This window comes from Clytia hemisphaerica, unplaced genomic scaffold, assembly GCF_902728285.1.
Source record: "Clytia hemisphaerica strain Z4C2 unplaced genomic scaffold, Clytia hemisphaerica genome assembly, whole genome shotgun sequence".
Lineage (NCBI taxonomy): Eukaryota > Metazoa > Cnidaria > Hydrozoa > Leptothecata > Clytiidae > Clytia > Clytia hemisphaerica.
In genome coordinates this window covers 287,092-304,448 of record NW_027103848.1, presented here as the reverse complement: position 1 = coordinate 304,448, position 17,357 = coordinate 287,092, and the positions used below count along the sequence as shown (strand labels likewise).

General features: G+C 34.9%; 1 protein-coding gene across 2 annotated transcripts; it reads right to left on the bottom strand.

The window, feature by feature from the left end:
- Nucleotides 1–3,770: 3,770 nt before the first annotated feature.
- LOC136807546 (DNA repair protein XRCC2-like) lies at nucleotides 3,771–16,182 on the bottom strand. Of its 2 annotated transcripts, XM_067064129.1 has the most exons (3): nucleotides 16,111–16,182; nucleotides 4,448–4,645; nucleotides 4,120–4,209 (listed from the first exon to the last, which is right to left on the bottom strand). In XM_067064129.1, exons 1-3 carry the CDS (start codon nucleotides 16,165–16,167, stop codon nucleotides 4,207–4,209), a joined length of 258 nt encoding a protein of 85 aa, XP_066920230.1. In that variant the 5' UTR covers nucleotides 16,168–16,182; the 3' UTR covers nucleotides 4,120–4,206. The 2 variants fall into 2 exon arrangements, with proteins under 2 accessions (XP_066920229.1, XP_066920230.1); XM_067064128.1 differs by having other exon boundaries at nucleotides 3,771–4,645.
- Nucleotides 16,183–17,357: the final 1,175 nt, after the last annotated feature.

Here is a 17,357-nt window from a genome sequence, read left to right as displayed (position 1 = left end):
TGTCTTGTAGTAACTGCGTGCCTGGGGGGGGGGCACTGATCTATAAACAAGAATCAAGTGCCCAAAGTGATAGCCAAGGGTGTTAAAAGTTTTTAAAGACACATTTTACACGCCTTTATCTCTTTGGTCGCCTTTTGGCAAACGTTCCCAAGAAAAGAGCATCTTTGGATGAAGTCCTGGGACATCCGTGACATATCGACAAAAACGAATGACGAGAAAGTTGCACAAAAGCAAACAGTACAGACAATGAATTTGGTTGCAGACGAAAAAGTCTCAAGATAATCTCAAGATTTTCTTATAAATAATGGGAACAATAACTTGAACATATTATTTGCGAGCGACAAGGCAACATCAAGCACCATACTAAAATCTACCCAAATGGCCGCTATTCCAACCATTATATCAACTCCAATTTTGCAAGTCGAGAAGTCAATCTGCTTGTTTTACAAAAGCTGTCTCTAAATTAAACCAAGCAAATTCCTGCCAAAACTCATGTAGCTAACTCGAGATATTAACCCTTGAAAACCGTGTTTTTCAGCCAGAAACAGCTGTTTTGTCCAGTTTTTGCGCTTTTTGAAGCTCAATTCTCGAGTTATTAGGTACTGAAATCACCTATACTTGCAATATATCTCTACTCCTAATTTTTTGAGAGCTTTCCAAAAATATACAACAGGTCTCCGTTTTCTCAATCTAAAATTTTCATTAATTTTTAACCCTATGATTTTTGCCTGAGACTGTCATATTTGTCCAGAAATCACACCAAAGTGTCCGAAAAAAAATTGGAAACATCGTAATTTCGATTTCTCTAAGGTTGAAGTTTTCAAAAATGTATAACAAGTGCTTCTAACAAAACAATCGAGCGATTTTACAAAAGGCACTCTACCATCTTCCCCTAGTCTCAATCGTTAGCATTTGGGTATCACATTTTGGGTATGCCCAATAAGATCATTGTGCAATAAGCTAGATAAAACTAATCAGCCAATCCTGAGTAAAGCTGGTAACAGACAAACATACAGACGAAAAAACTCTGATATTACAGGGGGGGGGCGTACGGGTTTGTCGGTGTGTCGGTATTGACCTTTTTTTGCGTCGGTGTTTCGGTGTTTTAAGGGAAAAGTGTCGGTATTTCGGTGTTGGAGATGCCTTGCGGTGACGGTAAAATGACTTTTTTGGGTCGGTATTTCGGTAATTCGATAAATATTGTCGGTGAATCTGCATATTTCAAAGGATCTCAAAAAAGTTTTTGAATCTGCATTTCTGCATTTCAGCTATTGAATATCTTATCTCTACAAGAATTGAAGTATTATAGCTATTTTTAGTAGCTACCCTGTCTCATCCTCTTTTTCTTAAAATCGTGTGAATAATGGTGTTTCTTAACCTCTTGTTTACCGGAAATGTGCACTTTTTGAAAAAAAATCATACTACTCTACCCGCAGTGGGTAACAGATAAAGAAAGCATTTGCAGTGTGTGGCAAGCTTTCTCGAGATCTCAAATGCAGCTCTCATCAAAAATCAACAATCATTAATTCTTTCATTTTAGCGGAATAATCCATTAACTCATAATTTAGATGCGTTTCTCAGCATTTTGGGCACTTTAAATTTCAAAATTTTGCCTCCTCGGGCCAAACCTGTTCAATATAAAATACTTTCTGTGGTCCTCCCCTTGCAGTGCTCCCTTTGCAGACTGTCAATACCAATTTAGTTTCAGCCTAAATCAAACGAGCTATTTATCTTCCAGAAATGTAGAATTTTTCCTGTCGGCGCAAACCATGCTTGTGCCCTCTTTTACTCGGGTGGTTTTGTTTCAATCGTTTTGCGACCCTTTTCGAGAATGTTTCAATTTGATTGGGGTTTGTATAATTTAGTCTGGTTAAAGCGTTTAAAAGACATTTTAATGAGAAATATGCCAAGGCTTCAGGGGTTTCGGCCCGTGAATGATTAGAAAATCTAATGCTTGGGATTGGGAGGGGTTCTCCGAATCTGTATCCGTAAGTTATCATGCCATGTCGTGAATAAAACACCTTACAGTACTCTTCTGCGGTCAGGTAAGCATGCAAAACTTGCTACACATTTTCTTTATAAAGCAACTCCAATTTTCGGCTCAGGCCTGGGGCTGCTTAGCATTCTGGCTCAATTTCTGAAAAATTTACTTTGACCACCCCTGATATTATACCATATTTATTTATGTTTATTGGATCAAGGGATATAGTTTGCCATAGCTAGATTATCTAAAAAGCTTTCACTTTACGAGATAGCGAAAAAAACCTGCTAATATGAGACCTTGAGATTTAGCAACATGATTGCTTATAAAAAAATGTGTACTAAAATGTATTTACACAGTTTCACGGCCCGTCCTAGTAGAAAAAAATCTCGAGGGCGTCTTTGCCTAATCTGAAAACTGGAGAAAGGGTTAAAAACGTGTAGTTTCATCTATTCTGAAATCAAGAGTCTTCGTATCCAAAGTTTTCCGATCATTGTTGTGCCTCTTAGTCACTTATAACTGTAGAATCTTCCAAATTCCACTGCATTTCACTTAAAATAACTCTGCAATCCTGAGTTTGAAGTTAGAAATCCTTTTAATTTTTTAACGAATTTTATTTACCGTAGATTCATAATATTTTGCACGACGTGTCAGGCATTCAAGTTTCCTTCCATCATCCTAACAAGAGATCTTTTGTGACGCCCTTTTCTGACGGTGCTTTCGGCTGAGGTAGATTTAGTTCTATCTAATGACGTTCAAAAAGAGCTTTTTAGCCAAACGAGAAGACAAAATTGGGAAAATTTTCTCCGTCGGCGCAAACCGTGGTTGCGCCTCCTCCTCCTCCATTACTTTATACATTAGCCTATTTCATAGGATTCGTGTATCTGCTACATGCTCTTTTCTATTCAATTTACAGGGGAAAAATGCACAAATCTGTGCAGATTTCCCTTCAACAAAAACGTTGAGAAAAACTAAATTTTGTGATCATCCTAAATGACTTGGGAATTTAAGAACTGTTTTCTATTGTCGATGTTTTTGTTAAATTCATATTACAATTCACAAAAGAGTGATTTACAATAAAAATTTGATTATTGTAGTGACGTAGAAAAAAATCATGTACTGAAAACACGAATCCTATGAAATAGGCTAATTCAGATATCCCTTTATTCCCTCTTTTTTTGCACAACAAATAAACACTCAAGTAAAAAGTAGCATTCAAAGCGTTCCCTATATACTTTTTTTGTCCACTGGCCGTTGAAAAACTGAGCTTTAAAGATTTAAAACCCTTGAATTGGCGATAGTTTACTCCAAGAAAAACTGAAGTAGTGCACCACTACGCTCACGAGATTGAGCATTCGTACTAAGAATAGAAAAATCTTAAGCTTGCTCTAAAAGACGTCGGTGTCGGTGTTTTCGGGAAATTGTGTCGGTATTGCGGTGATTTAAGAAAAATATGTCGGTATTTCGGTGTTGGCAACCCTCGTACGCCCCCCACTTACAGCTCATTATCGCGCAAAAGAGAATTTCAGGGAAATGTCAGAATTATGCACAAGCATTAAAGGCTCCAAAACATATTGTTTTCTCCTAAATTTTCTCAAGATCACCAACTTCTTTATCAAAAAATGAAATTCTTAATATTTGTTACAAAAGCCATAAAAAATTTTATGGCTTTTTATTTACACCTGTATTGAGCAAACAATCTTTGTTTCAATTCTTTAAAAAGATTTGTAAGTGTTAAAAGCTATGATTTTCAGCTAGTTTAGAGGTTGGGTCAAAGCTAAATAGTAAGTCAGTGTCAAAATAATAACTTTTGAAAAAATAAGACGAATTAGAACAAACCTTTACCAAAAATATTGGAAACAACAAGCAAAGACAAGAATAAACTTCCATCCAACTCAAGTTCAATCGATTCTTCAACACTCATAAAAATGTAGTTCCTTTATAGCCAAGCTTATAATGAAAACATGATGATCCATTACCAGTCTTCTTTGAAATAATATTTAAGTTTTGTTTTTGATCTTTAATTTGAATGGTGTATTTGCTTATTGCCACATTATTCAGGACAATAGATGGTAAAATATCTGACCTTGTAAACACAACATTGATATCATATTCTCTTGTAAATTGTTTCAAGATTTCTACAACACTTTTTAAGTAATTCGATGAGAATTTGTTATGTCCAGCTTCCAGGCTGTCAATCCAATGGTAGGAGTATAAATCATCTATCACTAAAAGGTAAACATCTGATGTTGCTTGTAAAAACGGTTCCAACGCCAGCAAACTAACAAAGAGTTCTTTACTTGAGGAGCAAGAAATTTTATAAAATCTGCTCAAGCAGTCCTTCACAAACTGTGCAGAAATCAGTGAATCGACATTTGAATGATCAAGTTTATTCAATAAACGTTGCTCCAACAATGTGACAAGTCGTAAAACAGAAAACTTATAAGATGTATCAATAAAAATTACCTTGCCCTCTATGCCGTTGACACTGGTATCTTTGAATGTTTTAGGTAGCAAAGTATTCAGTATGATATGCAAAAGGATTTCTGTCTTTCCACTTGATATAGGACCAGATATTTCTGCTAACTTGTTATGACAATCCTCTTTGAAAAGTTTGTTTTCCAGGGTAGAAAGGACTGGTTTTCCACAGAGTCTTGAGAATAGCTAAAATGAAAACAAAGATGGATTTTTTTGTGACAAAAGAAAATGTTTCATTTCCAAAATTGGGCTACATCACATTTTGAGAATTACTACCTGGTGCACCACAAAAAAGTTTCTCTCTTTGAGACTAATTTTAAAAGAACCATTCCTATTTCATTGGAAAGAAGAAAGATAAACTTAAATTTTGTTGGGTCATTTTTTAAATTCGATTCATTAGATCAAAAGTTATGCTCAATTGAATGAAAAAGTTACTTTCAGAAAGTGCTAGAAATTGTTAAAAATCGACCTATCAAATTTTTGTTTTAAAATTGGCAAACACAATAGCCTTTACATGATTAAGAACATTTTTCAGTAACTAAACACATAAATTTTGAAACTGAAGGGTCCACAGGAAAAAGTCATCAGTTCCCACGGGTGGGAAAGTCAAATTAAAAGGGTGGGAAAGTATATGTTTCCCACGCGTGGGACACTGCAATGCTTTACTCTGGTGGGAAGTGCCAAATACCACTCTATAAAATCCGACGTTGAAAAAACAAATTCCAGCGGTTTAAAACTAAATTAACATGCAAGAGGTGGTTGCTCTCGACATTGTGCTGAGAATAGTGAAAATGAAAATCACATACCTAAATTTGAACTTCACACCCAGCTTATCAAAAGGTCAAATCGAAAATCACACGCCGAAATTTCAATTCCCCACCTAGCTATTACCAATTATTTGATAAATTGTTAAATGTATTTGATCATTCGTGAGCATTGGCTCTATAGCTCCCATTCGTTCTGTCATGTACTTGCGCTACTTTGAGAATCCCGGCACTTTGTCACAACAGCGGAACAACGATGTGATACCGATTGAACGGCCGCACGACGGATGACGATTCCACTGAGCCCTTGCGACGCAAGTCTATTGCGAACGAACGAGGCCGCCCTTGCGGGACGCCTCACCTTTAGTGTTGTGTTACACACTGATCGAATACAAACACTCTTATAATGTTAATGATTTGCATACGATCTGAACAGTTTTGACCCAATTTTCACTTGTGGTTTTTTTTTACGCATGCATAGTACAAGTATGGGTATTTAATTGTACTTTCCCACCCTATATATTGTACTTTCCCACCCTATTAATTGTACTTTCCCACCCTATTAATTTTTCTTTCCCACCCTATTAATTTGACTTTCACACCCTATTAATCCGACTTTCCCACCCGTGGGAAATAATGATTTTTTCCTTTGTCTGTCTTTAGAGTTTTGTAGTGTAAGTTTTCGTCGACTATATAGTTGCTAAGTGTTTATTTGAAATTCACACCTAAGATATATCAAAAAGACTCTAAAGGGGTTTCCGCAGTGTGATATTAGTAATACCGATGTATCGATGTATCAAAATATTTTAGATAAAGTCCAGGGTGTGAAATCGGAAATCCTAAAGATTCAAATTTGTACCCAAATTTTATTGCAGGGAAATTCCAATGGGGAAAATTACGTTTCACACTAGCGTGATGTGCTTTTTCTCGTAAGAAGGGTTTATTTCAATATTACACGTCTAAAACTTCAGATTAAAATATTTTTTGAAAAAAGTCCGCAGTGGGATTTTGCAAATCCTCCGGCTTAAAAAATTCCACTTTGCAGCTTGAGAAAAATTACGCGGAACAAATAATTTTTAAAATTTCCAGCGCTGGAAATGGGGTTTTCCCACCCGTAGGATCTGATGACTTTTTCCTGTGGTCGAAAGAGTTTAAAATCTTCATCAAAATCACTTTAATTTACTTTTACCGAAATTTTCCTCAGATTTTTGGTTCTAAACTGGATAAAGTCTATGTAAGACTGGATCTACCTCGAAACCCGTATTTGATATTTTTTGGCCTTTTTCGACAAATTTTCTTCATTTCATTGAAATTCAACCTTCCTTTATAGTTATACCATGTTTATACAAAAAAAGGTCATCTAGACAGCTAATTATCCTTGTTAATGACTGAAACGAAAATACTGATGTATCATATATAATTATGCTTCTGTTTGATTTGATAGGCCGATTTTTAACGTTTTTCAGCACTTTCTGAAAGTAACTTTTCTATTCAATTGAGCATAACTTTTGATCTAATGAATCGAATTTAATAAATGACCCATCAAAATTTATCATCTTCTTTCCAATGAAATAAGAATGGTTCTTTTAAAATTTTTAGATTTCGAGAAAATAAGTTTTAAAGAGAGAAACTTTTTTGTGGCGCACCCGGTATATTCCTTCACTATGCAAAAAATCATGAAAATCTGTTTAGAGTGCAAATGAAGGAAATTCGTTTTAACTATTTGTTTTTTTTTTCTTAGGAGATTAAACGATGCAAAGCTTTGGGCATCACCTTGAAATACCTTTTTACTGTAAAGAAATAATCAAATAAAATGAAAAGAAGCAACATGCTGAATGGACCTACCTGATGATGAAAGTTAGATAGCAATGCAAGAAGAAAAATGAAAAAAATCAGTCAGTCAATAGTTCCGGCTTCAAAAATCAATTTTATTGAAAATTAAAACATGCTTGATGGTGGGCATTGCTATTAATAATGTTTTTGAATGAAAAAACAACCAATTATAAGAAAAAACAACCAATTATAAGAAAAAAGTCCAATAAAAATCCAGAAAACGGCGATTTCCGGCATTTTGGGTCGGGAAAAAATTTTTCTTAAAAATCGGACTCAGCCATGTTTTGGGCATCATTGTTAATACGCATTTTTGAGCAAAAAATCAGAAAAAACTAATGATAAAATCTCGAGAAAATGCCAAAAAAGCAGTTTTTCCGGCATATTTCTGGCATTTTTGGCCGGAAAAAAATGTTTTTCGAAAATCGAGCTCCGTCACTTTTTAGGTATTGTCATTTTTGTGCAAAATTTCATAAAAAAATATGAAATACAGCTCGAGAAATTCAAGAAATTCAAGTTTCATGGGGATAGTACAAACATTCATCAAGATCTTTACCTCCTGATCTACCATCTAAGGATCAAGTCTGTCAAAATGTGCTTCTAAACTCTCAAATCTTCAAAGGTGAACTTTACCAACCCCTGAAAACAATTTTGCCATCAACCTTTCTGCCCTTAAATACTTAGAGATAAGTCCAAAAGTACAAAATATTCCTAAACCTTTCCTTCTCTTTGGATAATTTGAACTTTGGGCTCATTAACTGCATTTAAGAACAAATAGGCTGATAGCAAAATTGTTTTATGGGGTTGGTAAAGTTCACCTTTGAAGATTTGAGAGTTTAGAAGCACATTTTGACAGACTTGATCCTTAAATGGTAGATCAGGAGGTAAAGATCTTGATGAATGTTTGTACTATTCCCATGAAACTTTCCAAAAACCAAGATTTTATTATCTGAGTGGGCTCATTTTCTGTTCAATCTTGAGCAAAAATTGTTGTTTTGAGCAACATTGTCAAGATTTTTAGGATTTTTGAGTTAAAACTGACTTTGAGCTAGCCCTAATCTTTAAAAGAAAAGAAAAGGTTCCAACTTCTGATAAATTCTTGAACTATCTATAGGATGCTTTCACAAAATCAAGAATCAAGTAGCAATGGGTACTCATTTTGGGCAAAAATTTCAGCCAAAAATGTACTTTTAAGTCAATTTTACAAAATTAAGGGGGTCAGGGGAGTTTGAAGCCGCCTTTGAGTGAAAATTCAGCCTATATAAGCTTTCGAAGAGTACCATATTTGATTTTCCTAGAAACCTTTCTGGAATGTGATGAGGAATCATGATTTTCAGATAAAATTTACTTTCTAACTGCCAATTACTGGCTGCAATAGAATGACCTCAGCTCTAGTCAAAAAATTGAAAAAAAAGCCTTTTTGGCCCAAAAAAGCACATTTGACAACTTTTTTCACCTAGTTTCATTGTTTTTACATAAAAGATTCATCATAGCCCTTATATTATAACAAATTCAGTGACCTAGACCCCTTTGAAGTTTGCCAATGGGCCAAAATATCCCAAATTTTAGTCATTTTTCAAGTGATGTTAAGAAAATTTTTAAATCAAGATAAAAAATTAATGGTAGGAGGTCACATAGGTTTCTCTTTTGATCCTAAGAGACCAGGCGGTTGTCTTTTAGGAACAGAAGAGTTGGAGGTCAGACAATGTTGGGATTTCTAGGAAAATTGGGCTAAATTTGGTACTTTTTTGAGACCTTATTGGCTTTTCGGGCCTCTAGGGGTCAGTATGGCTGGAATTTTTTATTGCAATCACTTCAAATGGATAGACCAGGGACTAAACTACCAGAAAATATTATTTTGAGCAGTAAGAAACTCCCCTGGGACAGGTCAGATGGCTCTAAAATACCCCTAAAATCAAATTTGTAGTGTTTTTGTGACGTCATAACCCCAGCTACCATTTTGAAAATTTAGATTTTTTTGGAAAATTGTATAGTTTACTGGCCATAGTTTCAGAATCACCCAAAATCAATTCCTCATTTTGATTTGAGAAAGCATGGTTCTATATCAAAAAACTTTTTAAGTGCAATGCCCAAAAATGTCAAAAACTTCAAATTGGCATAAATCCGCCATTATGGATTTTCAGACCAAAATATTTTGGGATTTTACTCAGTTCATTGTACTTAACAACATATCCAAAAATGAAAAAAATCTAAGTTTCAAACTATTGGACCTGCCCCGCTCTTAAAAAAACTGGCTCTTAAATCAACATTATAACATAAAAAAAACATTTTTTTAACCAAGTTACTATCCCCCCCATTTTATTTGACCCCCCCCCCTATAAGCTCAAACCCCCCATTTTAACTGGAAAATTGCCCATCCCCCCTATAAAGCCTTCCTTGAAAACTCGGATCCCCCCCCCTTAAAAAAGGGGGGGGTTCATACTATGAAAACGGCGATTTCCGGCCGGAAAATTTTTTTTCTCAAAAATTGGACTCGGCCATGTTTTGGCCATTGTTAATACGCACCTTTGAGCAAAAAATCAGAAAAAACTAATGATAAAATCTCGAGAAAATGCCAAAAAACCAGTTTTACCGGCATATTTGGACGGAAATTTTTTTTTTCTTCGAAAATCGGGCTCCATCACATTTTGGGCATTGCCATTTTGCATCATTGTGCCAAAAATCATGAAAATCTGTCAAGTATAACTCGAAAAAATGAAGGATATCTGTTTTACGCCGGTTTTCGGCTGTTCCGGAGATTTTTAAGGAGTTCCGGATTGAACAAATGATTTTATCGAAAATTAAATGATGCAAAGTTTTGGGTATCACCATAGAGAACCTTTTTCTGTAAAAATGATCAAATAACTTGAAAAAGTGTCACGGAAATACGAAAAAACAGCGATTTCCGGCACATTTCCGGTTCTACAGGCCGGAAAAACTTTTTTGCAAAACGGTTTTCAACATCTTTTCGGCAGTACTAACACGCCTCAATGTATAAAAAATCAGAAAAAACTAATGATAAAATCTCGAGAAAATCCCAAAAAAACGCTTTTTCCGGGACATTTCCGGATTTGGCAACAGGAAATTTTTTTCTTCGAAAATCGGGCTCCGTCACATTTTGGGCATTGCCAATTTGCATCATTGTGCAAAAAATCAGAAAAAACTAATGAGCCAATCTCGAGAAAAGCTGGTAACTAACGAACGGACGGACAAAGGTTAATTTATAGGACCTCCAGGTAGGTCCAAAAAATTACAAAAAGCATGATTTCCTACCATTTTCATATGTCATATTTTAAAACATTGATAACATTACATGTTTTTTTATAAGCATAAAAATCCGAAAACAGGCTCAGAGATGCTTAGGTTGGAAGCTTAATAAAGCTTAATAAAGCTGAAAAATGCTTGAGGGATGTTTATATCCTAATACTTAATAATGCTTATATACTGCTATACTACTATAATACTGCTTATATCCATACTATAAAGTAGCTTATACTTTTTTCATAGGCTCAAGGTAATGCTTAGCATATGCTTAATTTTCCCCATATCTGAACCTAGATATGCTTAAAAGTGCAATGCTTATAAAAAAAACATGTACTGCAATCAACATCAAATTTTGACACGTTAATTATTGATTCTAAATTTTCACAATAAAAAAGTCTTCTTAAAAATCGACATCTTTTGACACTACTAACCCGATCACCATTCCTCACGGACATCTCCATTCCTCAATATTCCTCTTCTATTCCTCAGCGTTCTTCGAGCGTTCCTCAGGAATGGATATTTTAAAACTTTGTTTTAGCTTTCCTCATCTATTCCTCGAACGTTCCTGAGGAATGGACATTTATGACATTATTCGTAAGCGTTCCTCTCTCGTTCCTCAGGAATGGAGATATTTCAACTCCATTTCAGCATTCCTCATCTATTCCTCGAACGTTCCTCAGGAATGGACAATTCTGACGTCATTTTTAGGTGTTCCTCACTCGTTCCTCGAACATTCCTCAGGAATGGACTTTCATGACATTATTTTCAAGCGTCCCTCACTCGTTCCTCAGGAATGGACATTTCTGACGTTATTTTTAAGCGTTCCTCACTCGTTCCTCAGGAATGGAGATATTTCTTTTTCTCTTTATTGTTCCTCATCATAGAGTCATCTATTCCTCAAACGTTCCTCAGGAATGGACATTCATGTAAAGTGTTCATCACTTTTACGTATTTTATTATGCCCAATACAATTTTTGGTTAATTCTTTTGCAATTATTCAAATTATAATTATAATAAGACAAAAATTCGTCCCTGGTGGGAAAATACCCTCAAATTTCATCCCCATTTGGGATTCAATGTTTAAGAATTGCACTCCAAAACCATCCCCACTAGTTTTTTTTGTTCCACCTTGGAACAATAAAATTCCCATACCCATTGTGGATTTTTAACATACGAGTTGCGAGTTGGTCCTACGAGTTGCGAGTTGCTATCAAATATGCGAGTTGCGAGTTACGAGTTGCTATTTCAACCAAATAAAAGTGCGAGTTGCGAGTTGAAAACTTCACGTTAAGACATCAAAATCGCGAGTTGCAGATTAAAATCGCGAGTTGCAAATTTAAATCGCGAGTTGAAAAATCAAAAGTGCGAGTTGCAAATTAAAATCGCGAGTTGAAAATCAAAATCGCGAGTTGCAAATTAAAATCGCGAGTTGAAAAATTAAAAGTGCGAGTTGCAAATTAAAATCGCGAGTTGAAAAATCAAAAGTGCGAGTTGCAAATTAAAATCGCGAGTTGAAAAATCAAAAGTGCGAGTTGCAAATTAAAATCGCGAGTTGAAAAATTAAAAAGTGCGAGTTGCAAATTAAAATCGCGAGTTGCAAATTAAAATCGCGAGTTGAAAAATCAAAAGTGCGAGTTGAAAATTAAAATAGAAATATTTTTTAGACCATCAAGCGTCTGATCTGAATGGGTGTTTTTTTGTCATTTCGAAAAAGAATTCATTGGCATTGTTTTTTCGCGTGCGTTCTATTTTATACCGAAAGATTCGAAAATGTTGCAATCATAACATAACAAATATTTGAGTTGTGATTTTATTATTAAAAAAACTTTAAGAATGAAGTAAAATTATAAAATTTTATAAATTTAGATTTGATTGAAAGAAGTATCTATCTATGTAGGGGAATGAAATGCTTTGTTTGCTTCAGTTTTCACACACAGTAGACTTTTCCTGCCTTCGAAATTCAGTTTTCGAAGGGAGCCTTTACTTATAAAAACTTTATTTTCATCAATGGTGATTCATTTTTCGACAGCAAAACCTCCCAAGGATAACTAGTAAGTTTTTATTTAATTTAGAGATGAAAAATGCCCGAAAGAAAATGAGTAGAAAACTTATCCCGTCGGCGGTGATTCGTAAAAATGGATTTCTTTTTCGAATTTTCTTTCTTCCATCGACACTATCAAATTCTCTGCAAGCTTTTTTGTGCGTAACGCCAATTTTCACAAGCAAGATTATTTTATATAAGTGAAAAGTGACGGTTATAGATATTTATAGCTTAATAAAATACCCTACATATATTCATGCATTGAATTGGTGATCTATTTCTATTGATTTTTTTTAGTTTTTAAAAATAACAAATCAAGCGAAAAATAACTCGAGAATGTTAATCGAAAATTTAAAGGAACGCTAAATAACTCGATAATCTACAGATAGGAAAATAACTCAAAAATTAAAGGACCGAAAAAAAATCGAGAAATAACTCGAAAATTTAAAGGAAGGAAAAATACTTGAGTTAAAAAAAAGAAATAACTTGAAATTTTAAAGTCACGGAAAAAAACCGAGTTACGAAATTTAGAATGATGTCATAAAAGGTACAAAATGACGTCATAACTTGGTTTTTTCGTAACTCGGTTTTTTAACTCGAGAAAAATAGCTCGGGTTTTCTGAGCCTCTATTTTAAATGCTCCTAAAAGTAGATCTTCCCATTAAACAGTTTAAAGGGTAGAAATTCTAGGTAGGTAGTAATTCTCTATTTTCTCTTGCTAGTAAATTTACTATGGATTGTTCCACATTTGGGTCTATTCGAAAAACCATAAGCGATTATTCAATCAAAAGTGTCCGGATAACATGGTGTTAAACATGTTGTATAAGTGTAGTCGGTCGGTGTGTAAAACAGTGCGAAAGGTGAGGCGCCTTGAAAGTGCAGCCTCATTTTATTCGAAATGAACTTGCGTCGCAAAGGTCCAGTGGATCGGTGAGACGGGATTGAGGTCAGCAGATCTCAGTCTGCAGTTCCACTGTTGCGATAAAAGTGTCGGGATTCTCAAAGTAGCGCAAGAAGGTCATGACAGAACGAATGAGAGCTATTGAGCCAATGCTCACAAAAGAACGAGTACAATTTATTATTTCCAATCTAGGATTTTCTTGTTGTTTTCCCGAGCGAAAACAGCAATTCTATCGTAAATATTTATTATACCACCTAATAAGGAAATTTTAAGATTCGAATTACACGAGTTTCACAGTATAAATACTTTTTATATATCAGCTTTAAATCTTTCGATACAAAACTTTTCTCCAATTTTGAACCTAGACATGTCGCCCTAACGACAAAATGCTCCACACTCGCGATTTTAATTTGCAACTCGCACTTTTGATTTTTCAACTCGCGATTTTAATTTGCAACTCGCACTTTTGATTTTTCAACTCGCGATTTTAATTTGCAACTCGCGATTTTAATTTGCAACTCGCACTTTTGATTTTTCAACTCGCGATTTTAATTTGCAACTCGCGATTTTAATTTGCAACTCGCGATTTTAATTTGCAACTCGCACTTTTGATTTTTCAACTCGCGATTTTAATTTGCAACTCGCGATTTTAATTTGCAACTCGCGATTTTAATTTGCAACTCGCACTTTTGATTTTTCAACTCGCGATTTTAATTTGCAACTCGCGATTTTGATCTGCAACTCGCGATTTTGATGTCTTAACGTGAAATTTTCAACTCGCAACTCGCACTTTTATTTGCTTAAAATAGCAACTCGTAACTCGCAACTTGCAACTCGCAACTCGCATATTATCAATTCACTACCCATTGAGGAAAAAGTTCCACCGGGGCTGTGAAACATCTGTCTCATCAAAAAATTGAGTAATTTGGCTAAGAACATTGATGTATGCTTATTAATAGTGGTTCTTATAGATAAAGATGCGTTTTTTGAGCTGAAAAATCTTTTTTGCAAAAATCTGCTTCAGCCATCTTTTACCTACGATAATACCCTACTTTCATGCAAAAAATTGAAAGAACTAATGATATCCAATCGGGCTCTGTCACATTCGAGGGTTTGTTAGTCATGCACCTTTGTGCCAAAATCAGAAACTTTGAATGATGAGCCAATCTTGAGAAAAGTTGGTAACAAACGGCCGCACGAATATGGGTTAATTTAGCTTCCGTTACTAATGTGTTCTAAATCTAAAGGACAAAAGTTTTTCTCTAGCCCTCTCTCTTTCTCTGGAGGCAGAGCCTGAAATTTTAAATGACGTAAAAGTTTTTGATATTGAATATCTTATCCATGAAAATGTATTAACAGCTCCGAAAATGTCTTTTCCTGAGGAACAAACGAGGAACAATTTTAAATAATGTCATGAAAGCCCATTCTTCAGGAACGTTTGAGGAATAGATGAGGAACGATAAAGTGAAGAAGAGATATCTCCATTCCTGAGGAACGTTTGAGGAACGAGTGAGGAAAGCTTAAAAATAATGTCAGAAATGTCCATTCCTGAGGAACGTTCGAGGAATAGATGAGGAATGCTGAAATGAAGTTGAAATATCTCTATTCCTGAGGAACGAGTGAGGAACGCTTAAGAATAATGTCATAAATGTCCATTCCTCAGGAACGTTTGAGGAATAGATAAGGAATGCTAAAACAAAGTTTTGAAATATCCATTCCTGAGGAATGTTCGAGGAACGCTGAGGAATGGTGAGGAATAGAAGAGGAATAGTGAGGAATGGAGATGTCCGTGAGGAATGGTGATCGGGTTAGTAGTGTGACATATTTTAATTTACAGACAAAAAAATTACATCATGAATATTTTACGTTGAAGATTTTTTCTAACAAATATTTAAGAATCCATGCCATCAGTCCAAAAAAAAGAGCTGGTATGTGTGAGCTATAAAGGTCACTTTTTTAAACCTTGGAAAGTCTCTGACAGTATAGACTTAACTCTTCATACAAAAATTACGGGAAACGCATATTTGGACTTTGTACCCTATTCTGCACGCAAGCACTCAAGCTAAAGTCCCAGCGGGACAAAAATCAGTTTTTTAAAGTTTGCAAAAAAATGCCACATAGAAGATCTTTCAAATTCAGTATGTGAATAGAGCAGTAAAAATTGCAACTTTTCTATTTTTCCTTTTTTTGCAAAAGTTCTAGGAATGAAAATAAAGGAATAATGATAATTGAATACTATCCACCAATGATCCGCAGCACTATTGTAAAGCTAGAATTGCTTCACGTCCCTTCGCTTGAGAAAATGATTGACAGATTAGAGTTTTTCACTCTTGCGGGCGTTCTCAGCTCAATCCTCGGACAGCGCTCAAAATGGTGGACGTAGCTGTGATAGATCATTTCGATGGAATGTTTACAGGCTCTTGACAGAAAATCGTATGTTTTATTGTCAATGATGACAGTGTTGTTATCAATTTTGTTAGATCTGACATATTTGTTTGTAAGCGTTACTAGATGCTGTTTTAGAGCTTTAGAGCTAGCCTGAAAAACAACACAAAGCAAAAGCAAGTTATTTGTGATTGCGGTCTAATGGTGAAATCTCGAGATAAGCTAACAACAGACGGACAAACGAACAAAGGTTAATTTATAGAACCTCAAGGTAGGTCTAAAACTGCTTTTGGTTCCAAATATTGGCAGTTAGAGGCTGTATAGACCCTGGGAAATGCTATTTTTTCCAAATTCTTTTGATGCTTTAAAATTTTGCGACCTCCAGCTGAAAAAAAGTTCTCGTTAAAGAGAAACGGTTGAAGAAAACATAATTGGAAGGAAAGTGTTTAAAAGTAAGAAAGAGTACCTGTGAAGCGGTTTCAACTTCCAAAATTTTGTCATCCTCGTGCTGCTGTAAAGCCATTTCGAAGAAAAGTGAAGTGAGAGAATATTTTTTCGGCGGGAAAAAAAGAGAAATCTTGAAATCGAAAAAAAATCTCGTGGAAAGCACGTGACCAAAACAAATATGGCAGCGTGAAAATAGTTTCACTTTCGTTTTTACAATAATTGCCCCGCAAGGAGCGTAGCGACTGAGGAGGCACTCATAGCTTCACGCAATATATTGGACTGGAATCTCGATTTTTTGCGAATTGTTTTTGTTTGTCGTAATCGGCTTTCCGGCCAATTAAGTGTTCCGCAAAAATATGGCGGTAAATTATACAGCGGTAGATGTTATACATATTTTCATATTATACGTTATATGCTATTACCATTATTGCGTATTACATTTTATTAGTTTTGATTTAGCATTGAAAAGCTGAAGCGAGTGTTATAAATGCAAATTATAGAAAAAGTATTACACCATAACACGAATTACAATATTACTTGTGTAAATCAAAACAAACAAAATGGCAGACTGGTTATGATGATGAGCTGATTCATTGACTGGAAAAAAGTGTTTTGTATGTCAAATTTTGTTTCTTGTCTTTGAAACTGAATACTAATTTAGTCAGAAGTTCATTTCAGCAATGATTTCAATTCTTTTTCTGGAATCTTTAAAGAAGTTTACTCAAGTTTTCAAATTTACATTTGATATTTTTGTTCAAACTGTAATTTATCTTTGTCTGTTATTATATTAATACACTAGCTTTATTGTTTATAGAGCTTCTTAAGCTTTAAAGACCATCATATGGTCGTAACTCAAGAAAGTCCTTCTTAACTTGGTAAAACAAGATACTGGCAAAGTACAAAAAAGTTGAATGTACACATAAGTAAAGTTGAATCCAAAAGTGGTTGAATGTGTTGAATGTCAATCAAGGTTTTTTTTTTGGTCTTCAAAATAGATTTACCTCACTTAGAGTGTTTTCACTGTTTGTTCAGTGTGGTAAATCTATTTTAAAAACCTGAAAAAAGTTTGTTTACATTCGTTTAACTTTGCATGCGCACGTTCCACTTTTTCATGCAGTTGTGATAGCCTAAATAACTTACGCTCTAGGGGTTTGGTGAAATAGCTCCAATTCTAGCTTACCAAGTTAAGGCATTTAACGGTGGTTAGACTAGGCACACAGACAGTCATACAGGAACACCATAAAGTGAGAGTATATAGCTAAAAAC

Excerpts from the sequence above, each read along its gene's own strand:
- LOC136807546 (XM_067064128.1), bottom strand. The coding sequence starts at position 16,167 with ATGGCTTTACAGCAGCACGAGGATGACAAAATTTTGGAAGTTGAAACC. Across the intron at positions 4,646-16,110 it reads AAGTTGAAACCGCTTCACAG|CTATTCTCAAGACTCTGTGG; the intron begins GTACTCTTTCTT and ends TTTTCATTTTAG.